At 35.3% G+C, this 24,116-nt stretch overlaps 1 protein-coding gene across 9 annotated transcripts in view; it reads right to left on the bottom strand.

The window, feature by feature from the left end:
- Positions 1 to 24,116, bottom strand: part of PHF20L1 (PHD finger protein 20 like 1) — a gene marked incomplete at its 3' end in the record, with an annotated part of 62,606 nt that overhangs the window by 15,612 nt on the left and 22,878 nt on the right. For 6 of the 9 annotated variants that reach the window (XM_082753164.1, XM_082753170.1, XM_082753162.1 and 3 more), the window contains 10 exons: positions 22,618 to 22,700; positions 18,788 to 19,040; positions 16,622 to 16,807; positions 16,209 to 16,415; positions 8,867 to 9,085; positions 8,615 to 8,671; positions 7,298 to 7,402; positions 3,250 to 3,414; positions 2,647 to 2,828; positions 627 to 726 (listed from right to left, as the gene is read on the bottom strand). In XM_082753164.1, coding sequence (XP_082609290.1) covers positions 627 to 726; positions 2,647 to 2,828; positions 3,250 to 3,414; positions 7,298 to 7,402; positions 8,615 to 8,671; positions 8,867 to 9,085; positions 16,209 to 16,415; positions 16,622 to 16,807; positions 18,788 to 19,040; positions 22,618 to 22,700 — 1,557 coding nt within the window. Of the gene's footprint in view, positions 1 to 626; positions 727 to 2,646; positions 2,829 to 3,249; positions 3,415 to 7,297; positions 7,403 to 8,614; positions 8,672 to 8,866; positions 9,086 to 16,208; positions 16,416 to 16,621; positions 16,808 to 18,787; positions 19,041 to 22,611; positions 22,701 to 24,116 lie in introns of those variants that run through there. The other 3 variants (XM_082753167.1, XM_082753168.1, XM_082753169.1) reach the window with 2 other exon arrangements.

Below are 24,116 nucleotides of genomic sequence, written 5' to 3'. Positions count from 1 at the left end.
ATCAACAGCTTTCTAATCAAATATATTCAGTTCATAAGTAAATAAAGTTCTCTTATTTATTTTCTGTTTCAAAATTATCCTAACAATCTTAAGTTCAAAATGTGCTGTTTGTACACTATTGTTTAACATAAGTGCTAGGTTTTGGCAAAGATTTTACATATTCAATCCACCTTTATTTATGCTATTCTTAGCAAAGACAAAGACTATGAAATCACAATTAATGTGAAATGACACCACATTACACTGGAATATACTATGGATAAGTCCTTTTTCTCTAAAAGAATATTTAAATGAACAGATGTGATTCCAAGTATATGGAAAACAGATCACTGAACAAGAATGTTTAGTTTACAAAGACTTTTTAGAGTATAACGACATTAAAGGTTTGAGGGCATTAAGTTTCATCAACTAAAGTTATGGTAATTTAAATAATGTAGAAGATTTAGCATAGCTGAACAAGACATTACTGACAGGAAAGTAAGTCTCTGCTCAGGGCAAGTCTTTCCCCAAAGAACTGTAACATATAAACACAAAACAGACAGAACTTTAACAGTTTAAGCAACGTATAACATCTCTGCTTAAAAATCCCAAGCAGACAGACACAGATAAAGGAGGTTTACTCATACCTGGTGGGTCTCTGCAGATATAACAGATGTACTGCTCTGGAATGCTGTCCTCTAACAATCCCATGCATACACTGTGCTGCCAACACAAGCACTCTTCACACTGACATCAGAAAAACAAAAGCGAAAACTAAAACTAAGATAATCATATTCAAAAACCACAAGCTCTCTCTTGTATCATCAAAACTCAAAGGGCAGTTCAACTTAAGTAACTGGCAAGAGTAAAACAATTTTATTTGGGTGATTTATGTTCGGGTAGGCAAAGACCTCAAGCTAATAAGCAGCTTTAGTTCTGAAAGTTACCTCAACCACAAATTCCAGACTGGAGAAAAAAATGAAGACGCAATATTTAACAGTATTTTATTACAACATTATAACAATTTAGCACCTAAATATTTAGTAGTGTAACATAAGACAGGAGTATAATATTACAGTAAAGTAGAAAGATAATGTAATACATTACAGCATAACAGTGAAAAGTAGAAAACTCTTCAGTTTAATTATTTATATTTACAAAGCATCTCTCCAGTGCGCTAGAAAGATGTGTTTTTAATATCGCACCAATGGAAAATCTAAAAGAAAAAGAAAATGAAGAGTAAATGAAAGGAGAAATAAGAGAACAGGAGAGCAAAATAGAAGTGGTAAGACATGAAGGCCTAGAAACAGTAAACTGGTTGCTCTCAATGAGACGATGCACGAAGAGTAGATAAGTGATCAACTTTACCTGTCATTGGACTTTAGAAATGGGCAGGAAACTACCACTTCTAAGTACATTTTCCTCCTTTCCCAGCTCAGTGTTTGCCTATTTTCTAAATATCTGCTGTTTTCCTATTGAAAATCTTTCCTCTGTTTTGACATGCATTTTGAACATCAACATATTCAGAACACTGAAGCTGCCTTTCCTCATCATACCACTATAGCCACAGTTTCCTCTCCTCTCTCCAAAAATTTCTACACCAGTCCATTTTTTCCATGTTATTATCGTTGCTGAATTCTTCCAACACACCACTGCATTTCAGTAATGCATTCCCAGGGACAGTTTGTGTACTTGTTTTTCAGATCTTTCTTTCGTTTCCAAAAGACTACAAGTCCATTAACAAGGCAGATGACCCTTGCTTCCTTCAAATCTCAATTAAAATGGCTCCGTATTTTCAACAGAAACTGTACCACATTGATAGCTGAATACAAACCTGTCCTTTGAGTCCAAAAACCACAGGAAGTTCATCATCTGTTTTACGTTATTGACAACTGACTTCCTCACTTGTGCTTGCATCTTATCTAATCGCACAAATTCCTTGAGACAATGACTTTAAATTATTCATTACTAGATGAACGATGCTTCTTTCACTGCAGTACAAATACATAAGCAGCAGCAGCTGTAGTCTGTCAGCAGCTGACACCAAGTATTCTTCAAATGGCAAGTTTTCTCCTTTTTTTCCCCTATTCCAAATAATATTTAAACTCTAAGCAGCTTCTAAAATGAGCTAATCATTTCTTGTTTGAGAACTGCTCTTCTAAAGATGAAGCACGCGCATCACAACACAAAGATACTGACAATATTAACATCTGTATGGCAGAGAACTACATCAAGATGCACCATCCTTGGATAGAGTTGAGGTAAATTTACAGCAAGTAGAGTGGTGTCTACAAATAATATACTGTGAAGCACAAGGACCATACCAGAAGTGCTTGTATAATTGGAATGGTCTGTAGACAGAAAACAATGATTTGTGTGTGGAAAAGCATACATCTTCCCAATTTTATCAACTGTCTATAACGAAAAAGGTTACTTTTCCTTACAAACCTGTTCTACATAGCAAATTGTTAGCGGAAACCCATCCCAGAGAAAAAGTTCTGCATACGCTGGAGAGAATCACATGAAGTGCAGAACATAAAAATATTTTGTTATTATTAGTCATGTCTATTTACAACTCTCTACTTAACTTCAGTCTCCAACACCTTAGAAGAATATCTTCCCACGCACAAAATTCACATGGAAAATATACCCCCTCAATTTCTTTACCTGAATCATAAAGCCATTTTCTTCATCCAGTTCACAAATGCATCTAACAATTTCATTGAGAGCATCATCTTCATCTTGAGACTCTTCAAAGTTAGTTGAATCAAAATCCTGATTGTATTCATCACCACTAAGTAACAAACTCTCTGTAGAGGAATCATCCAGGAACTCAACATCTGAAAGATCTAGTAAAAAAAAAAAAAAAAAAAGTGAAATTGTGAATGCAAAACATACAATTTTTTTTTAAAAAACTATTCTATCAATTAAAATTCTTAACCTGTATATACCAAAAAAATCACCCTCAAATGTACTACTGGTATTTTATGATTTCTTTATGACCTCTGCAAAATGCCTTTAAATGCAATGCGATTGCATCAGAAGCAGAGTAGCAATCTTTAACCAAAGCAAGCACAATGCAGAACAGCTTGAGGAGTGCAAACATTTTGATTTAAACAGATGAAGCATAAATTAGCCACCATATTTATAGCTACAATCAAAAACTTAAGATGCTTTAAAACAATCAAAGATTTTATAGCTAAAATCAATTTATTATCTTTCCTAAGAAACGAAACCTACAAACTGAAAGTTCTCACTCAGTCAACCTACTTTCTCCACTAAGGTCAACAGACAAGATAGCTCTTGGATACTGGTACGATGTATTCTTCTCTGAGAACATGCTGCGCAAAGTCAGAGAGCTTCCTGAGGACCGCGTTAATGGAGAAGAGCACCTGTCCAAGAACTCAACAGAACTATCTTCATAATCTGAATAATCTGAAAAGTTAACAACAGGATTAGCTGATGTTACAAAAATTTGTGACAAATGCAACAAAACTTAAGAAAACAACATTACATTCAGACATAAAGAACACTAAGGTATTACGTAACACTGAGGTATTAGGATGATAAAACTGAACATGAAATAGCAAATGCTCTTCAAGACAGTTTTTCCAGAAATTTCCAGTAAGAACCATAATGAACCACAATGTGTATTTATATATTCCCACTTGCAGACCTCCATCCTGGCTCAACCAGAGAGGGGAGCTGGATGAGGCTGTTGGTTGTGTGTGTTCGTGTGAGCACTCCGTGTGCTTATACCCAGTGGTAATGCATTTTCAGCCTTGCTACTGATTGAATTTGGGGACAGGGAGCTGCAGCAATCTTGCCTCTCACCGGTGGCCAGAAGCAGCATGATCTATTTTTCTCTAATATGTAGCCTATTTGCAACAGTCTCAAGGAATGTTTCTTATGTTCTTAATCACAGTGACTGAAGAAATCACCCAGGTAAGCCCAATGGTAAGAGTAGCTATCCATTTCCTCCTCTTAAAACTTTGAATATAAATGGTCATATTTCTGCGTATTCATCGTTTTGTAGAAGCACTACAACTACCACCTGTGTTCTAGCAATGAGTTCCACAATATACTGCTCTCCTAAATACTTTCCATTAAGCCACTGTTAATATTTTTCTCTGTCAAAACCACACTACCATATCTGTTCCTGACTTCGCAATGCTTAAGGAAATGTGAAAGTATGCAGTATTCTAGCCCACTCGTTGAGTTGATTATGTTGTACTTCAACTTCACTGACAAAAAGCAGAAATTACCTACTTTCGACAGGCTTTATGTGAATGAGTGTGACTGAAAAGGCATATAAGTATTTGCAAAAAGACAATAGGAAATGCTAAGTACACAAAAGAAAATAAAAAATAAGCAGTCCTGGCTACTTCAGCTATAGCTAGTTATTAAAACATGACAGATTTAATATGCAGTTTTCAATGCGCCATCACTTTCTGTACAGCAATGTAAGTCATGTGTATACTAGGTGAAAAAAAATGGGTTTGTTCTTTTTTTTTTTTTTTTTTTTTTAGAAGACCTGCACAATACTCATCTGAAGCACATAGTGTGCCTCCACCCACATCTTCCCGTAAATGCCTTAGTTTGACTTGAAAGGCACAGAACGTGCCTCACACACTTTCATTTCTGCCCATACCATGCAAGCAGGGTAAGCTAGTCCTGGAGAAAGAGAGTATTGCTTCTTGTGATGGATCATTTTTCAGTGAGCTTTTTCAGGGTGAGACACTAGAGTCAGAACCTGCCAAAGCATTTTTCTTTCCTCTCAGTGAAAAAATCCAGACAGAATGCCTCTGGATTGCTTGCAACATTTTTTCATGACATAAATTTGCATGGAAGAAAATGCTCAAGTTCTATTCACACTGCCTTCTGCAACTGGTTTTAAGATCTGTTTGTTGGGACACTGGGAGGTACATAGTTTCCTTTTAATATTTACAAGCATTGGATATGGCCCCTAAAAGCTGAAACCTAATCGTGCTATCTTTGTTAAGCTTATCTTTGTTAAGAATCATGACAAATTAGCAAAAAAAAAAACCAAAAAAAACAAACCACCAAACAGACAAAGCAATAAAAAGAGAGAAACAAAGGAACAAAAACCTTACAACCTCCAGATGGGAAAACAAAAGAAGAATACTGGGGACAAGAACATGGCTCTGATTTAAATTTGCAAGAGGCACTATATCTCAATCAGTTTGAATCAATAAGGTTTTCAGAAACCACTACACGTTGGAACTGTATGTAACCAAAGAAACACGCATACCCCCAAACAGTGAGAAGCTGAGGAATATCTCGAGCACAGCCCTTTGCAAAGCTGCAAAGTATCACATGCTCACAGGAGCAAAATCAGTCTGACCAACTCCTCAAACATTTTATATTGTACACCACATCAGCTTTTCTGTTGATTCACCTTAATTCTAGTATTCAACATCAAAAATGTCAGAACTTCTCTGCTTAACTTTCTTTGGAAATATCTGAAACAGAAGGTTCAGGGAAATACTATGTGGAAGTTCTTCAGCTACAGAAAATATATTTATAGTTTTAAACGCAGTTCAAATCTGTAGCTTAACTTGGTAGCTGACTATTAAATTAGTTCTGTTCCAAACACCTGTCAAATGCTGCAAGCATTATTTTGTTTACTTTCCAAAGACTTTTATACCAACACACAGTCTGCCATACACTCAGAGAACAGGAGAGCATATAAAAACATTTTCCTTACTCTTAAACTTTATTAGGAGTGCTCCTAAGGATATTGACCTACACAAGGTACTGACACATTTCTTTTAAGTATCTTCTAGAAGATGGAACCTGTGGAAAGCATCGACTTAATTTGCCATGTTGTAATAGCCACAGATGAAACAGACAGAACTGATAATGTGTTGGATTTCCCCCCCCCCTTTGGCTTTTGCATACCTAGATTTTCCTAGAGTCTTTTTGAAAATACTTATGTACTTCTCCAGCATAGGTAAAGGAACTACCAATAGTATTCAGGTAAAATAAGCAACCAAAGTTTATCGTTGAAAATTATGTTACTCCAATACCAAGATGGTAAAGTATTTGAAGCTTAGATTACTCAGTTCAAGTACTGCATTACAGTACAGGTTTTAGATAAACAAAACTTTTAATCACTCTAGAGATAGGTAAAGCATCTTATAGTCTGAGGTCAGAAGCTTCTGTTAACACCTAAGATTCTTCTACAGGCTTTCGAGGAATAGTTTATAGAAAAATCCATTTAATAGGTTTTCAATTTTCACCTTCTCATATTTTAAGAAGTTTAAATTAAAGTTTCAACTGATACCTAGTAAAACCCTCTCAAGGTACGCAAAAGTAGAGCCAATTGGATAAGCACAGTAAGTGTACATTTTTGAATAAAGATGTTAAAAAAAAGGAAAAAAAAAAAAAAACAACAACAAAAGAGAGAACATCACAGAGAAAAACAAGTAGTTTAAGACCTGAAACACTTTTTGAGGCAAACAGGTATAGAACACAAAAAATAAAGTTTAGTCTTCAGCTAGAAGACAGAATGAGCCTGTATTTGCCCATGCAGTTATTCACATTGTCATAATTCTGCAGCCAAGGCTGCGCTGAAATGCAAAAGATTTTATGGGAGATGAAAAGAACCAAAGGAGGGAAAGAAAACAGGAATAAAATACAAGAAGGAAAAGAAATGTGATAAAAGAGCCAATACTCAACACTTTTTTTTTTTTTTTTAATAAGATAAACTGTCCAGTTTTTCCACAAGAATCACACCAAGGACAGTTACAGAAAGGATCGTGTCAAAACTTTTAACCTCATTCTTATGGGTGTTTCAAGGAAAGCACCCATAGAGGTGTTTTCCTCTCACCCATGAGAGGTTTTCCCTCTCAACCAACAAGAAAAAAATGTCTAAAAGATTTGTTTTTTACCACAAAGAAATTGTACTTTACAAATGTACAAACTGTTATGGATTCATTATTAAGAAGAGACTGCAACAGGCTGAATACTAGAATAACTGTAATGTCCAAACAAGATAAGGATTTTACAGAGCTTCAAATGAAGAGTCTAAAGAGACTAAAAGCAAAAGCATTATTATCTGCATATCCTTTCAAGAATAAAGGTCTATGAAATGTCCATCATATGGACCATATATATATGGCCATAAATACAGAAATGAAGTCAGACTCTTGTCCTTTCAACATTAAGGACAAAATCTATTAATTTAAATTTATAAATTTTGTATTCATATTGTTGAGAAACAAATTTTAATATCTTATCCCTAAAATATGTCAAGTGGTTTGGCTCACTTTCAAAAAATGCAGATTGAACTCACCGTGCTGTTTAGATTTCTTCTTTTTTTTCTTCTTCTTTTTCTGTTTTGATTTATGATCTTTCTCCTTTTTCTCTTTTTTCTCCTTTTCCTTTTCTTTCTTTTTACCTAAAGTACAAATTGAACATCTCAAAACAACAGTGCCACTCCAAAATACTTGCTTCATTTGGCTTACCGTAGAACATGACATTTAAATCCAAGCTATTCCTGTGGCCTAGCAAGATTCACAATTCAATTAATTTCTTGATATGTTGGGTGTGTCTCTTATTAGCTGATGGTAGAACAGTTCAAATAACTGGGTCTCTCTCTACAGTTTTAAGTATTTTCACATAAGATATCATAGCAGAAGAAGGTACAACAAAGCACATGAAATAGGTGATGTCATTCCAACAATTTATAACAGCTATTTAACTTAGTTTATGACAAAAAGATAAGGGCATGAGAGAAAGATTTCAGGAGCGCAAGACATTATCTTTCTGTTTGGAATCATCTTAAATCACTTTCTATAGGGGTGAAACATGTTTAAAGTAAATTTCAGTGTCACAAAACTCAAAACTGCTGATGCTGTCAGCACTTTCTACTGCAGAGGCACCCTCACAGAAAACTGTTTCTGACTGAAGCTTATGGTATGTTTTTTTATGCTGCAGTTCACTTACAAGCACTGTTGACATATGCATGAGTATAAGTATTTTGTTTTAGAAAAATTCTATTTATCCTATTAATTGTCCCCAGAGAAAATGTATCCCACAGCACTGTCATGCCGTAATTATTTTATAAGCAACCAACAGCAAGGTAAGTAATGAGGAAGTTGACTTGTTATGGAAAACTTACGATTTAAATCAGTGTTTAAGGATTATTTCCTAAACATATATTGAATCTTATCTTCTTGTGGAGTACAAAAGCACAGTTTTTCCCCTCATGGAAAACACAAGGCAAATTCACATGTGAATTCTTGTCTGTCTATAATCATAATTTTTAAACCAGGAAAAATGAAAGTCCCCTTCCTTCTGATTTTTTTTCAAGAATTAACAAATGTTTTGTTAGTAACACTTATGTTTTTTTTCCCCCACTTTCTCAGCAGTCAATGCAAGGAAATAAATGCAGGATCGCTAATTCAACTGAAATAAAAGTTTTGGCTTGGGCTTCTCACAGGTAGTATCCAAATCCTTGTTACAGGAACTTTAATTTTATTCTCTTTTAGTTATATCTTTACTACAAACTGGGCCCTAGAAATGCTTTACACTGCTATATTTGTACTTCAGAGACATCAAGCAAAGACTTTTCCTTTTTTTCATAAAAATATTACTGCTCTGTACATACCATATGTTGTGGAACTCTTCTCTTCCAGTTTTCCTTTTCTTTCTATTCTCATCGCACCTGTAAGTTTAAGAAGAACATGAGACATTAGCGCAGTGTTTGGCTGATGACCCACTACCTTGTAAAAGTCATTAGACTGTAAACAGTTCTACAAGTATAAAATAAGAAACATACAAGCAATACAATGATTTTAATGTCACTTTACGGTTACTTTTATTCTCTAATGCACTGGAAACAAAAAGCATTGTAGTTTACCAACTTCTGAATGCTTGTCCTTCTCAATCACGTTCTTTAATATTTTCTCCTTCAGACTCTCAAAACATTTCTCCTTTATGGGCACAGAGTACTGTATCTCTGTCCCTTCAGAGCTCACTGATGTGGAAGACCTCTTTTTTTTACTACTCCCTTTGGGTAACTTTAGACTATTGGTTAAAGGCATTTCCAGATGTAAGGCATGTACATGGGACGAGGGTGCTGAAAACAAGAAGACAGATTTACTAGGCATTCGGTAAGGATTGCAGCCAGATCACTGGCTGGGTCAGATCACTGAAACATCAAGTATTGGTAATAATATCATCACACTTAACACGGAATTACTGCATATGAATGCCTAGACCATAGTCTTACATACAAGATGATACATGCCACAGCTTTGTCTATTTTGAAACTTGCATTCACTTTTCAACTATTTTTATTGCTTAAAACATAGTTTTGCTGCTATTTTTAAGCCTTTTTGTTTCCTTTCATTCCACTGTAATAGAAAACCATGTCAACACTAAGGGTAAAAGTACTGATATCATCAACATTATTTAAGTTACTGGTCTATTATGTGAACAGAGAATCTATGTTCTCAAACATTTTTAGCACTACGTATTTACGCTTCATTACATTTTTCATTGATTCTAGTAATATTTAAATTATTTAGTCTTTCATGCTTTTGATACATGTTTGAATTACATGCAAGTTACTACACTGGAAATCAGAATTATATACTGACAATTCTTACTGTAAGCTTATTGTAAAGTTTACTGATTAGTGGCAGATATTTAGGTGGCAGTTTCTTTACCTCTGTAGATTCAAATGAGGAAATAAATAACAAAACTCTATAATTATAATTTCATTGCCGATATTTATAATCCAATAGGATAATGTAATTTTCAGATAAGTCGAAAACAAATGTTAGTTGTAAAGAACATTACTGGTATTGCAAAAACCTCTGTATTACTGCAAAGTAAGTAACTCATCAACATTGTGAGAGTGTTAAGTTTCATCTAACCATAATTAGGAAAGCCTAATCTTCATCAGGACACTGAGAATATTTGAGGACAATGCTGTACAAAAACACAGCTCTTCAAAATCTTAAGGGGCTTAATCTCCCTCCTCCTCCTCCAAAAAAAGTCCTGCAGGAGACATGCTAGTAGTCAGGATGTTAAGCCAGGTAAAGTACAAAGCTGATCTGATAGGTTCTCTGAGTTTTCTGCACTGCCTTTTTTTTTCAGAAAAAAATATTCAGTTAAAAAAAAAAAAAAAAGCATTTAAACAAACATTTTTTTTTAAAACAGCTTAGTAAATTTCATCAGTTATAATTCTGTGGGTAGTTAACAGCTTGGTGGTGGCTCCAAAAAGCTGCTTTCTAGGTTTGGACAAACCAACCCAATTGGTCTTACACTTTACATGAAACTTTCTCCAGCTCCTACACAGCCTCCCCAGGAAAACAGCCAAAATGCCACGGAGTGGGAAACTTGCAGGAGGAGCAAAAGCAATAGCAAGCAAAATCAGACCACACAGCATTTTTAAATGCCAGATGTTGCCAGCTGTAAGAGGTAAGACTTCACTATGCTATGTATTCTAGCAAGCAGCCAAAAGCAGCTGCTCAATTGCTTGCTGTTTTTGAACACAAGACACGAGCTGCACGACTACTACCTGAGCCTTTCCAGTAGCTTCCATCAACCATCTCACATGAGACCATAATCCTTTTTAGCCTGGTCTACCAGCTAAGCTTTGTCCTTCTCTATTTCCAAGGCACTTAGCTCAGTGGCACATGCAAAACACTGTACCAAGTATTCCTTCCTTTGGTTTCCTAGTAAGCATTTCTCTCTGTTGCAGGACTGAACTGGTTTGCCACCTGTCACCAGTGAATATTTTTTAGCACCTCAGTAAAGGACAGAAGTGGCACTTCCCCACATCATGATGCTATCACCGTCTGGTCTCCTTTCTAAATGGAACACAAAAGGATCGCCCAAATGCACATAATTTGATTAGGTCACTGTTATTTTGATGAAAAGTTCAGCTCAGCTCCCTCTGAACAATTTCAAGGGAAAATTTAGTGCCAGATTGTACGCTTTGAATAATTTAGTATTTAATTTTCATTATTGAAAAAGAAACCCTGATCTCAGAAAATCAAACGTGCTCTGATACTCCTAGCCACAAATTTTAGTATCTCGACTTTCAGCTCAGACATGTCTGAGAAAGTAGTCAGCTAGTAATTAAATAACAGTTTGAGGGAACATTCACAATGGGCAGAAATCTGCTAGTCACACAAATATCCACCTCGATGACACAGCTCTCTAAACTGCCTTTCTATAGTTGTCTGAAAAGATAAATTATTATTATGCCTGCATATATATACTATATGTATATTATTCTGGTCTTTTGCTTATACTAATATTACAGAAATCATGAATTGAGAATTCCTAATTTCCAAATCCTAACAAAATGTTAAGGGTTTTGCAAACTCATTTGTAACCATGTCATTATTATGCCTTACAAATAACTACAAAATTAGACAAAGGCAATCATAGTCTGAAGGGCAAGTAACAAACACAACATGGCAAATACATGTTTATAAAAAAAAAATGTCCCTTCAGTAGATGTTATGGTGTATTTTTTAACTGTTATTTTTAATTGCCATTTTATCCCTGTTCAGGAGTCTAGTCAGGCACCTCCCACACAAGTGAAGCGTGGGAGGCCTGCAATTAACAGCAGAGAGAAAGATACTTCGAGATGAGACTCGCCAAACTAATGATTATGTCGTTGCTCTAAGATTGCAAAAAGACTGATTTCAGATGAAGAAGAAATGCAAACCACAGCTATTTCCAGATTGCTTTTCAACACGCCTCCGATGCTACTTCTCCTAGGCTAGCATGGTAAAAGCAGCACAAGCCTCGCTAGTGAGCGCAGGCAGAGAACAGAATGCAGTGGTACAAACGCAGCAGCACACAAGTGCTAAGCGGTGCTGCTTTTGTCTGTCCAGCAAATTAAAATAAATTAGACCTACGTGAAGCAACTTATTTTGTTGCGTGATATTCCAATGTGTGGCTTCTGATGTTTCATCTTTCCTAGCAACAAAAATACCAACATCTGCATTGATATGCAACTGAAACCATATCATGGCCAACATAATTCATGGTTCTATTGCAGGTAGTTTCATGTTTTGAACTTCCAGTGCATAGGATGCTGAAGCTGATATCATACTACACTTTACAATACAATAGATAATATAAAACCCTGCAGAAAACAATCCCTCTGGGAAGGATGAGGATGCAAGTGTTCTTGCCTTCACACAGCTACCCCACAGAACCAGCTGGGAGCTCCAGGGCAGCGAGAATGGCACAAGTCCACACTAAGGAGCAAAACTGACTGACAGTGGATATTTGGAATAAAACAAACACTAGGTACTTCTTAAAAGCAGCATAACCAAGAACTCTGGCAAGAGTTTTAATTAAAAAGTGACATCTTTTTCTGAGAATTATACATATTTGTACCTTCTTGTTCCTACTGCAGTGAACATATTAATAAAAATATACAGAAGTATAGTGATTTCTTTTTGGGGTGGAGTGGTGGATTTTTCCGATACAGTGGACCTAATGCTACCCTGAGAGCAAAGTCACCTAGCCTTAGCTACAACAAGGAGTAACAGACAACAACATTGTTATATTAAAACTGTTGTATTGATGTGTGTAACAATTTTTCTTCAGTGTAAGAACTGAAATCCAGATTGCTTTTTTAAAATATGTTTGCTCAGTATGTAACAGGTGAACTAATACGAAAAGGCACAGAGCTACAAAAGATACCACAATGAATTTAAAGAAAACTGGCAACTGTAAAATGATCTGAACTTCATGTAGTCAGAACTGGAATACCACAGTATTTTGCTTCTATACAGACTTACTGTGAATATAAAGTCTTTTATAGACTAAGACAAAAAGTGAGTTAGCTACAGTTAACTAGCAGACTGACAAATGAAAGAAAAGATTCTTAATTGTGTGTGCACACTCGTAGGCAATCACAACTGGATCCATATACTATTTTAGCTAGTGCAGTACCTCAGTTCAAAAATTAAATAGCGTATCAGCTACTAAAGAACACAGCACTTTCGCGTAACCTAAAGACTGCAGGAATTGATCAGTGTTTTTGTGTTGCCTTTGTGAAATGGCAAGCTCTTCATTTTGAGCAATGACTTTGTGAAGGAATTTACATGTTAATACTATGAGTTTCCACTTCTGTTTCTGTATTTCACCATATCTCATCTCATCCCTCCCTATTATTTTGGTATTTTTTTTTTTTTTCCTGTTTGTTTGTTTTGTTTTTCTCTCTCTCTCTTCAGTTTGCTCAACTGATAGCCCTCATCAGATTTCTGAAATTCCGAAGTCACATCTCTGGGTCTAAACAGTACCTCCTTACGACTATACTCAGAAGGGTCAGTTACCATAACAGGCTATTTCAGGCTAAAAACTTACCTCCATAATTTCTGAAACTATTGTTATTTACCTCAGTTATTACAAAGAACAGTAGATCCCACTTAAGCACAGTTTGCAAATTGCACACTACTGTCAAAATCTAGAAAACCAAATCTGTCCAGATTGCTTCAATATAATATAAACAGTAGAAACATCATAAAAGGACAGATTTAAAATAGTTCTTTCATATTAAAAACCCCAAAAAATAGATAATTGCAGAGTAAAATGGATTTTACACCAGAGTTCTCAAACCGTATAGTCACAATATATATGGCTAAACAGTGCGATACATTAAATTACACTTATGCAGGCAGATGTTCTTGCATTATTCAAATGAACTTTGCTCAATACTTTAAAGCATCGCCTGGAATGATAAATGAAAGCTTTGGGAAAATTCTCCTTTATATATCAGATTGCTTAAAGGCTACAGGTGCTATAGCTTAAAGAGGTTCGTTAGAAATGGAAAGGAAGCAGTAAGCAGGATAGACTCTATCCATTCTCTTGGAGCAGGAAAGAAATTAGTGTAATTGTGTGCTTAAGTAACATGAATTGAGAACCATTTAACAGTGCAAAGTTTAATTTCACAGGTTTCAAACCTGAACATAAAAACTACATTTGTTTTTATCTTCCTCTGAAAAGAGAAGGATATTAGAGAAGTGAGTTTCACTGAGGCTAGAAGCCCAAGATGAGCTCTAAATAAATATGAACTGCTTCTGTCAGTAGTAGCTCTAGAATTACCTTTTGTAACTGATCTCCAAAACTTCCTGTAAAAACTCTGAATTCAAGATACTAATTGCTTATGTAAACCTTTCAGCCCACAAAGATTATACTGCTCAAGTGGCTGTCAGTTGTATACTTTTCAAAGCTTTTAAACATTTGGACAGAATAAGAAGTCCATGTGAAAGCTCAAGACAAAGTACTACTGCATGGAGAAAAACTACCAAAAATTTAAAAACATGAAGCTCTGTCTAGAAGACAGACAGGTAGCTGGGAAATCAGTTCCTTGAGAGCTTATAATTTTCGAAATTATGTAGAAATAGGACAAACTGTATCCCTCCAGCACATGTTGTAAGCGCTTCCATTTTCCCACTCTAGACTCAACTAGTACTACCAGAAGGTTGTGTCAGGCATGATTTTCCCTGACACAACATGCCAAAAAATATATGGACATGCCAAAAAGTTTTGAGCCATAAATGAAGGTGGCAACAAAATAAATGCCAATCAGTATTACTAACTATGCATTAAATGATCCAAGAAACATGTCAGGCAAAAAAAAAAAAAATGCCCAGAAGTTAAATTCCTAGTAACTGAAGCAAGTTCTTATGAATAACAAAGATAGTAGTTGGAAGTGGTTGGTTTCTTTTATGATCTTGTATGAGTGGTCATCCACCAAAAGCATTTCTCCTACTAGCCAAAGGCATGAGATTAAAAAGACTTTTGCAGAAGTAATTTTCGCAGGAACTCATGATTCTACCACTATACAATACGTCAAAGGCACACCAAGATTGTCAGAGGGTTTAATTTGAGAAATTTAGTATTTTTTTTAAAGCTTTAAAGATTTAAAAAGTTTTTAAAGCAGTTCATTAGAAATTCCCATAGCACTCATTTTGACAAATTAGTTTAAAAGATTAATAGATTTTGTTGTTTGAAAGAGAGCGAGAGAGAGAGAGAAGGGATATTTATAACCACCTAATTTAATCTACCCAATATTGATCCAAGAATCCTACTCAGCCTTTTCTGCATCGGGTTAAGGAATTATGCTGGAACTCAGGAAAGCAATCATCTTACACAGAGTCAATGGGCAGACACCCAAGAAGGGGCGTACATTAAACAAGATGTTTCACTGACCTAGAGTACCGCAGCTACACTGGTAGCTTAACACAAAGTTGTTACGATTTATTTCTTCCCCTTAAATGAAGACAGTTATATTTTCAGAATGGCTTAATTATATACTTTATGGTCACAATGCCCCTCCTTTATTGATCACATTTACTAAGGAAGTTCCCCAAAAAGTGCATAATTATTACTTTTTATTTAATTTCCCTCCTCTTACTTTATTGATTAGTTTTCGCAGTAAAGTTGTTTAGAACCTGGTATCATACTCACCCATGTAAGAGGCTTGTTTATGAAAAAAACATATGGATACCTAACACACTGGATGAAAGGACTCATTTTTAGGGTCTGCAACTCACAATGCAATCCCTTCTCAAATCTCTTAACCTAAGTGATTTGAATAAACCACAGTGCCCACTAAATTGCTAAAGAGAGATGTAGCCCTTTGTTACAGCATTGGACTCTACAAAGGTGTGCCAAATTTATATAAACTTTAGAGGATTTTCCAGACATATTTTCAATTAATATCTCCTAGCAGGAAAATGACAAAATTTCTACTACAAAGAGAAGCAAAAGTAGAAAATAAAGACTACCTCTGAAAACTCTACTGTATTTAAAGCTGAAGCCACAACATAAATGAGTATGTATATATTTAGTATATATTAGTATGTTAGTAAACAACTGTATTACATATAATTATTAATATTTTATTTTTATATATATATTTTTTTACAAGTTTTAACAATAGAAAATATTTTAGAAAGAAATACTACATATTATATTCTATACTTCCTCTGTAGAGTTAAATCAGATCTACTTTAAGGCATGTTAGGAAAAAGTGCTAAAGCAGCTCAAAGATAGTGGAAGACAAAGAATATCCAGATGGATGGACCCCAGGAAGAGCTTGCAAGAGGTTTGCAAGCTTGCAGAAAGAAAGTTTATCCCCTCTTTTTGTGTGACTGAACACATGCATGTTTTAACCCTGCAACTGTAAGCCTAACTGGTTGTACACTGGATCTTTTTACCTGACGCTGTTGTAGCTACTCTTCCATCAGTTACTGCTTTGGAAGAAAGATATGTAATCATCTGAATATCTTCCTTGTCTTTACTGGGGTATTCATTACGGAAAGTGGATTCTGTGGATAATGGTGCTGAAACTTCCGAACTACGGCTTAAATCAAGAGGGAGACAGGGTCCACGCTTCTCAAGTGACATATGAGCAACATCGGGTACTACACAAAAGAAAGAATGTAATATTAAAAAAGGTACAAAGGCCCAACAAACAACAGTTTGGGTTGCAGTGTAACATAACATACGAACAGCATTCAGCTTTAGCGACAATAAGTCAAAACGTCCCATTAGATGAAAACCATGAAAGGTCTAATTTTCATGATTCAATTTCTCTTGGGCAGTTCTTTATTAGATTAAGATACATTACCCTCCAATTTTGATGACTGTTGGTTTTGAGCACTGATGGAGAACACTTTTCCATCAGTAACTGAAGAGGGAGAAGAAACTTTTTCTACAGAATCATCAGGCAACGAGCAAGTGGCTAAACGTTGTGATCTTCTTCTCCGTTGACTATGTTTGTAGGATCTAGGGGAATTCAGTGGTTGTGATGGACCTAAAAAGAGATCTTTCAATGTTCATGAAGCATAGAGAGATACGATCATCTTACCGCAGTATTTTAGAGTTCTAAAGATGGGAAGTGCTTTAAATAGCTCTTATCTGCAGAACTGGTAATCACAGCAGGACTGTTAAAAGTAATTAAAAACTGTGACTACCAGAAAAAGGTTATGCTTGAGACATGATTCTGCTTTTTGCTTATTCATCATTAATAGGGCGTCTACTTCCCCACTAATAAAGACTATTGTTTTAGGCAAACGGTGTATTTACCATAAGCAACTCCCCCATAGAAACCATGAGAGTAGGCTTATAAAGGAACTGAGCAACAGGATTTTACAGTAAACAGAACAAACGACCACAATTAAAAGATCTAAAAGTCACGGATACTAGTAACATAAAGCTTAAATAAAAAAGCAAAAGCAGTGGTTCATTTTATAACCCCTCTCCTGACCTGATATCAATACCCCAACTATCTTTAAAATGTTCATTGCCAATGCATGGCATAGTAAGAAGGCTCAAAAATCTCACACAAACAAAAACAAACAAAAAAGAATGGGGGGATTGATATAGGATAATATGGGCCTGATTCATTAAAAACAAAAAAAACACACTCCCCTAAACTTCTTCACTTTAGTAAAGCTTTACAGACATTTGCCTTGGAAAAGACACATTCAAGTCATTACACCGTAAATCACTATTCTCTCTTTTTCTTTAACCATTTTTTCAAGTAAAAGGTTCACAACTTTAAAAATAAAGACACAAAAGACAAGACTTAAATTTCTCTCAGAGGTAGTAAAGACTTGGAAGCCAAAGATTGAAAGACAACACTAACAAGATCTAAACTTAAGTAACCAAATTTTAAATTGGTTCTTTATCCAAATATAATGCTAAGAACATCCTCAAAGAAAACTACTTACCATCTTGAGGGAAAGAGGGGAAGGAGAAGGGGAAAGACATGTCACAGTAATGTGTGGGGCAACTAGAGATACAATTTAAACAAATGTTCCCTGAATAAATAGATGGCTGAACTCGTACACCTTTCTCTCCCATTCACTTAAAGCTATCTGTGAGAAAAGATTAGGAGAAACTATTCTCATAAGGGAAAACATCAAATGAATGTTAAGGAAAACATATGATGCAGGTATAGTCTTCCATTCTTAAATCACTGTCCTAAAGCAAAAGAGGTACGAAGATTTTGACTTCCTATAGCCCGTACTTATTTTAACTCTTGACTCATCATTTAGTGTAAAATAGGCTGTTTGTTGCCTGAAGAACAAGGTCTGACCCTAAGCAGTAAAACCGTCTCTAAGAAATTAGAGAAATATTTCAACATCCACAAAAATTAGCATATTGAAGGAGGCATCGTAAATCTTTCCCTGTTCTGATGAACAGTATTCTAGTACTTTGCAAATCGATGCAACTGATGCATACGTATTTCTGAGGCAATGAAAACTCAGTTATGTACTTTCCCACCCCAGATATTGAGCACATCATTGCTTTCATATTATATTTTCTGGGAAATAACACAAAAGGTGAAGAATGTCACCGCCAACAGGTATAGCACATCAGTCTGCCGAAGGCAACATTTCTCAGAGAAGGAAAGATCCACAACCCAAGTGTATGTCTTTTCTTTTTAATGAATCAGGCCCTTCAGAAGAGAGGTTCGACTTTTCCCTGTATCGCTCCTAACACTAATGTGGAGATTTATGCTAGAGGGGAAGTCAGTCAACCATTAAAAGCTGTAACTCATACATAAATGTATTATTTCTTTTAGAGAAATTCATATGCCTTATTATCTAACTTGACTTTTTAAAAATAGTGAGCTACCCCTAATTCTCCCATTTTGACTTTTTTTTTTTTTTTCCTATTTTAAAAGCAGATTCATTTTTAAATGCAATATCCATTTACAACCAAAAGTTATTTTATGTATATCTCTTAAAAGTAATTACGGTATGTTTTTTAAAATGTCTGTGCTCACTAGTTTTATTTATCACAGAAGAAGGAAGCTGAGAGACCAGCGTCAAATCCTCGACTTGTATTAATTCTGGGGAAAGTGGTGATTTAGGGGGCTTTATACACCCAGAAGAATCTCCAGATTCTTGTTTGCATTTCTTGCTGCGAGCCTTTCCTGAAGACAAAGTTGAGGATAACAGTGCAGGTTTCTGAATGTTGGCAGAACTGCTAATATCAGCTTCATTTTTTTTCTGACTTTGTGGTTTAGGTGAAATCTCCTGAATAAATAATAAAAAATTGATACTTTTATTTCAGTTTCTTCACTGTAGTTCTTGTATTCTATTTTGATCGTTTTAAAGCAACTTTAGTATTCAAAATACATTTTAAAGAAATGTTATTTTCAGTACAAATAAAAAATATTTAAAATGCATCACATTAAACTTTTGTTTTTAAAGGAGCATTATCAATTCTTTTCAGTATTCAGAACACCCTCATTCCTTACTATTTGAAATACCTGCAGAAAGACTGAATATAAAACTATTTCTGTGAATTCTCATTTTAAAATTCAAAGTCATTTTAGCTTGTCCCTTTTATCTTCAGCATACTGGGACCATGAAATGCGTTATCACAGTGTAATTTGGAGAATACCTATAATAAACTGGAATACATGCACCAATCTATGATTGTAACAGCAAATAATTTAACAGTTCCTTGGGATAACTTTCAAAATGAAAACTATTTTAAACAAAGAAGAATCTGAAAAAAGTTGACAATGCTCCCTTAAGGAAATGTCTGAAAACAAGAAAAAGTTTCCAAATACTGAACACACTCTCACACAACCCCTTTCAGTGCTGGGAGTCTGGATTTCACCACATTATATGCTTGTGCAAACACATGAAGAAATCACAACTTCTAGCACCACAGGGTTAAATAGATTGCTAACTGTAGGAGGAAAAAAAAAAAAAAACGAGCAGATAGAGTTAAAACAGTTTTGAAGAAAAATCAATATATGATGCAGCTTTCCAAAATTATTAATTTTCACCCTTAGCATACGTATTTAAGTATTATTTTTAGGCAATTCACATGCATTGACAGACATTAGCATTGTAGATTTTTAGTAGGAAGTACTTTCTGCATTACTGAATAAACTGTGCATGTGTTACACAACTTGCCCAATAAAGGCAAGTATCTGTACATTAACTTCTTAAACCTGTCCCCTCTCTCACCCCAGTTACAACACTCAGCACATTATCATCTAATAAAGCCATAATTATCAAAGTAGAAAGGTATTTCTAGAATGTGCACACCAGTTTATCCAAGCTAAAAAGAAATGTCACATCTCTGATTATTTGAGGCCTTTTGGTCTGGTTTTGTTTTTCTAAATAAAAAATCACTTTCCACTGGAACATGGAGAGTTCTAGCGGAAACAAACATAAGTGCACATTTGATGCATGTAAAAGGGCAACCCTGAATGCTGTATCAATAGCTGGCTGCAAGTACCATGTAAAGATCCAGTGCAAAATGTCCCATTCAGCAGAAATCAGTTCTACCTTGAATAACTCCATAATACACATGTATTAAGTGCAGTTTTATTCATTTAAATAAAAAACTCCATGAACTGAAGAGTATACCTATGCTGGTTATGAGAGGTATTACCAGAAATTAATTAGAGTCGTAACTTGTAAATAAACAATTTTATTGTTCATCTTCACAGATGTGAAAGACATTAATTACTACAGCATCCATTACTTTCAAATTACAAAGTTATTTAAACAAGATTAAAAAAATTAAATTAATATTTTGATAAGGTGCTTAACCTCTTAACAGGACAAATTAACATTAAAAACCTTAATGAATTAATGTTATTCATCTAAGCAGATCTTGGTCAAAAGAAAATATAACATGACATACCCTAATACAGTTAAATAAACTATTGTATCTGCAACTAATTGTTTGAGGTTTTGGGTTTAAGACAATTGTAAACTAAAAATATATATATAAATATAAATAAAATATACTTCCATCAACAAAGTAAGTTTTCGGCTATTGGCCTGAATATTTCTACCATGTTCCGTATTACATTATTAAAAAACCCTAAAAGACATTTTACCCATTCAATTTTATAGCAGTAGCAGACAAAACCTCTCATTAAGGGGTGCCAGCTTTGCTATTGGAAAATCTTTTGGGGAGGTTTATAACTCGGCCATTTTAATTTGGATTTGGGCAGGAACGTAGTAAAAAATAGCTTTATGCTCAAATTTTCCTCCCCTCAATCGTTTGAAAGCTTATGAGGTTTCTCTTGTTAGTTAGAAGTGAAGGCATATGACATTTTGGATTTTGATGCCTCTTTAAAAGAGCTTAACCAGTATTTCAAAAAATTATTATTTTTCAGACCATTAGCATGTAAACAATGACAGACATCCTTTTTTTTAATATCTAATCAACAAAACAGAAACAGCCGAGTTACTATGTCTAAGAAGTAACAATTTTTTTTCTTTTTTTTCTTTTTTTTTTTTCTTTTTTTTTTTTTTTAGTAAATATGCACTGTAGTTTATACTGTTGCATACACAGTCTATGTAAACCACAAAGTCCCATTCATCTTAATGGGATTCTGCATGTTAAGATTTACATTGTAATGATTCTTCCAAAAAACAACATGCTGTAAGCCATTTCACAGTTTTTTGCACATTGAAGATATCACACACAGTAGCAGTAAAACCATAGCATATTTAATATGCAAAAATTTGAGAAATGGAATGTCATGTCAATACACTGTAAACCTTTCTGCAAAGTATCAGTCAATGCATTGGCACCGTAGTGGCTCGTACAGCCATTACGGTGACAGCATTAAAAACAGAAAATCATGTTCCATTGACAAAACTCGCATCCAATGCAGCATCAATGGAAAAACCACAGCAATGCAATTATGTTATCAGCTCTAAAGAACCAGTACAACCAAAATATCAAATAAATTTTGGGGTAGGGACTATTCAGAGTGTGCCGGGGCTTAAGAAAAGAAGTGCTCTTTTAAGAAGTGCGGGCAGCAAGGCTATTTTATTCAAATACTACTTCTAAAGAAAAATGAAAATGAATACAAAAAAGCTGTATTAAAACTACATTAAGGCTCTGATTTAAAACCATTGGAAAGCAAAGATGTCCTGAATCAATACTACCGTTCATCCTTAGCTTGTTTTACCATGCTTAGGCATTCAGCCCTTTTAATGTGCAAGATAATGCACAACTCAGAGTCAAGCAATGCCTGAACAAAATGGAATAAGCCAAAGATAAAATGGCAGCTTTCAGGTCCTGCAAATATGCAGGTTTAAAAATCAGACCCTTAACATTATTTAAAATGTTTCTTTTTTGTATTTATTAAAATACACACCCTTGCAAAATGTATGGCTCATTGAGCAGTTCATAAAACACATACAAGCCTACAACACCAAATTCTTACAATATAAAATAAGCTTCTTATAAAAGAAGTTCTACTTGATGTCAAAAACCCTGTTTCAAACACAAATTGAATTTGTGTAAGGGCCTTCTCCTAAGCTAGTCACGGTTCCAGCTACAAATCTGGACCTCGGGATGCTGGCCTCCTAGCATTTGCTGCATGGAGGCCCCACTTATTTTTGTTGCAGAAAACTAACAGAACCTCATTGCTAAAATTAAGATTAACACTGCATTTTGAGACAATTAACTTCCATACTTCTGGCTCTGCCAGAATTGTAAACATAAGGTCAATTTTCAGTTCCCTATTGTATCTGAAGGGGAAAATTTCAATGTTGTAAGTACTATATCTCCATGGCACACTCCAGTGGGAACCTTGCAAAAGAATCAAACTCTACCATTTCATACCTGCTCCAGGACTGGAGCTGTTTCTTTGTTGCCTTCCTTTTTTTCAGCACCATCTGCAACAACGGCTTTGGATGCCAATAAACCTTCGAAGAAAAATTGCAGAAATGTTAGTTAGAAACTTGCAATAAGGATTTGTGGAAAACAGAGAAAAATTATGAGACAAGAAATATGGTCTGCTTGTATCTACAACATAATTCTCCCCGAAACAGCTCAACACAAGGCTAAACGCTTTAATTAGAAGAAAACAGGTTGCTAACATGATGAAGTATTTCTCTGGCACTTCCATGAGCAAGATGAAAAGCAATCAATTGTAAAAATAACATCTCACCATCCACTTAAAGCCCAAGCGCTCGAGTTTTAAAACCAAGGCTATGTTACTTAAACTTTGAAAGACCAAAATAATTTATAATCCTCTTCTACCACTCTCTTTTCCAGTCTTTAAGAAATTCCCATCAGAATTTGTACTACGTCTACTTAACTCTATTAAATGCATGCAAACCTTGCTTAGAACAGAACAAGAGATTCAGTTTCCAAATTAATATTCTTGGCAGTGGAGCTCTGAAGTTACCTCAGTAGCAAAAACCATATTGGGAACAAATATATCAGCATACGATTATTTCCTTAACGAATTCCTATTCAGTATCACTACTACTGATAAAAGGGAAGTTAACATCAATATGAGAATAATTGTTAGAAATAAAACTGGTTAAAAATAAAATTGGCTACATTGGCTAGAATCATAGAATATCCCAAGCTGGAAGGGACCCAGAAGGATCATTGAGTCCAACTCCTGACACCACACAGGTCTACCCAAAAAATCAGACCATATGTCTGAGAGCAGTGTCCAAAAGCTTCTTAAACTCCGACAGGCTTGGTGCCGTGACTATGTCCCTGGGGAGCCTGTCCCAGTGCACAAGAACCCTCTCAGTGAAGTACCTCTTCCTGAGACCCAGCCCAAACCTCCCCTGCCTCAGCTTGACACCATTCCCATGGTTCCTATCACTGGTGACTAAAGAGAATGGATCGGCACCTGCCACTCCACTCCCCCTTGTGAGGAAACTGTAGGCCATGATGAGGCCTCCCCTCAGCCTCCTCTTTTCCAGGCTCAACAGGCCCAGTGACCTCAGCCACTCCTCACGTCTTCCTCTCTAGGCCCGTCACCATCTTTGTAGCCCTACACGCATAGGGGTAGCTAATTCTACTTCACACACTAACTTCAATTATTTGACTATAAGTGGAAAATTCTATGTCATAAGACAAAGCAGAACTGCTAAACATCTGAAAAATAAGAATATAAATTGAAGTTGCCATTATAATCCCTGTGAACATCAGTATTGGGGGGTGGAGGGTTTAAGTCCTCAAACTTGAGCTGAAAGACTACGGGAGATAAGGAAGAAATTCTGTTGCATTCCATGAAAAATTGGATATGCTCAAAATTAATTTACAAAATACAATGGCCGAGAAATTACACACTAGTGAAGCCAGGGTTCTCAGGAAAT

The sequence above is a fragment of the Aythya marila genome, assembly GCF_965140915.1.
Source record: "Aythya marila genome assembly, chromosome: 2".
NCBI lineage: Eukaryota > Metazoa > Chordata > Aves > Anseriformes > Anatidae > Aythya > Aythya marila.
The sequence above is the reverse complement of the archived record's forward strand: the minus strand, read 5'-3'. Positions and strand labels throughout refer to the sequence as shown.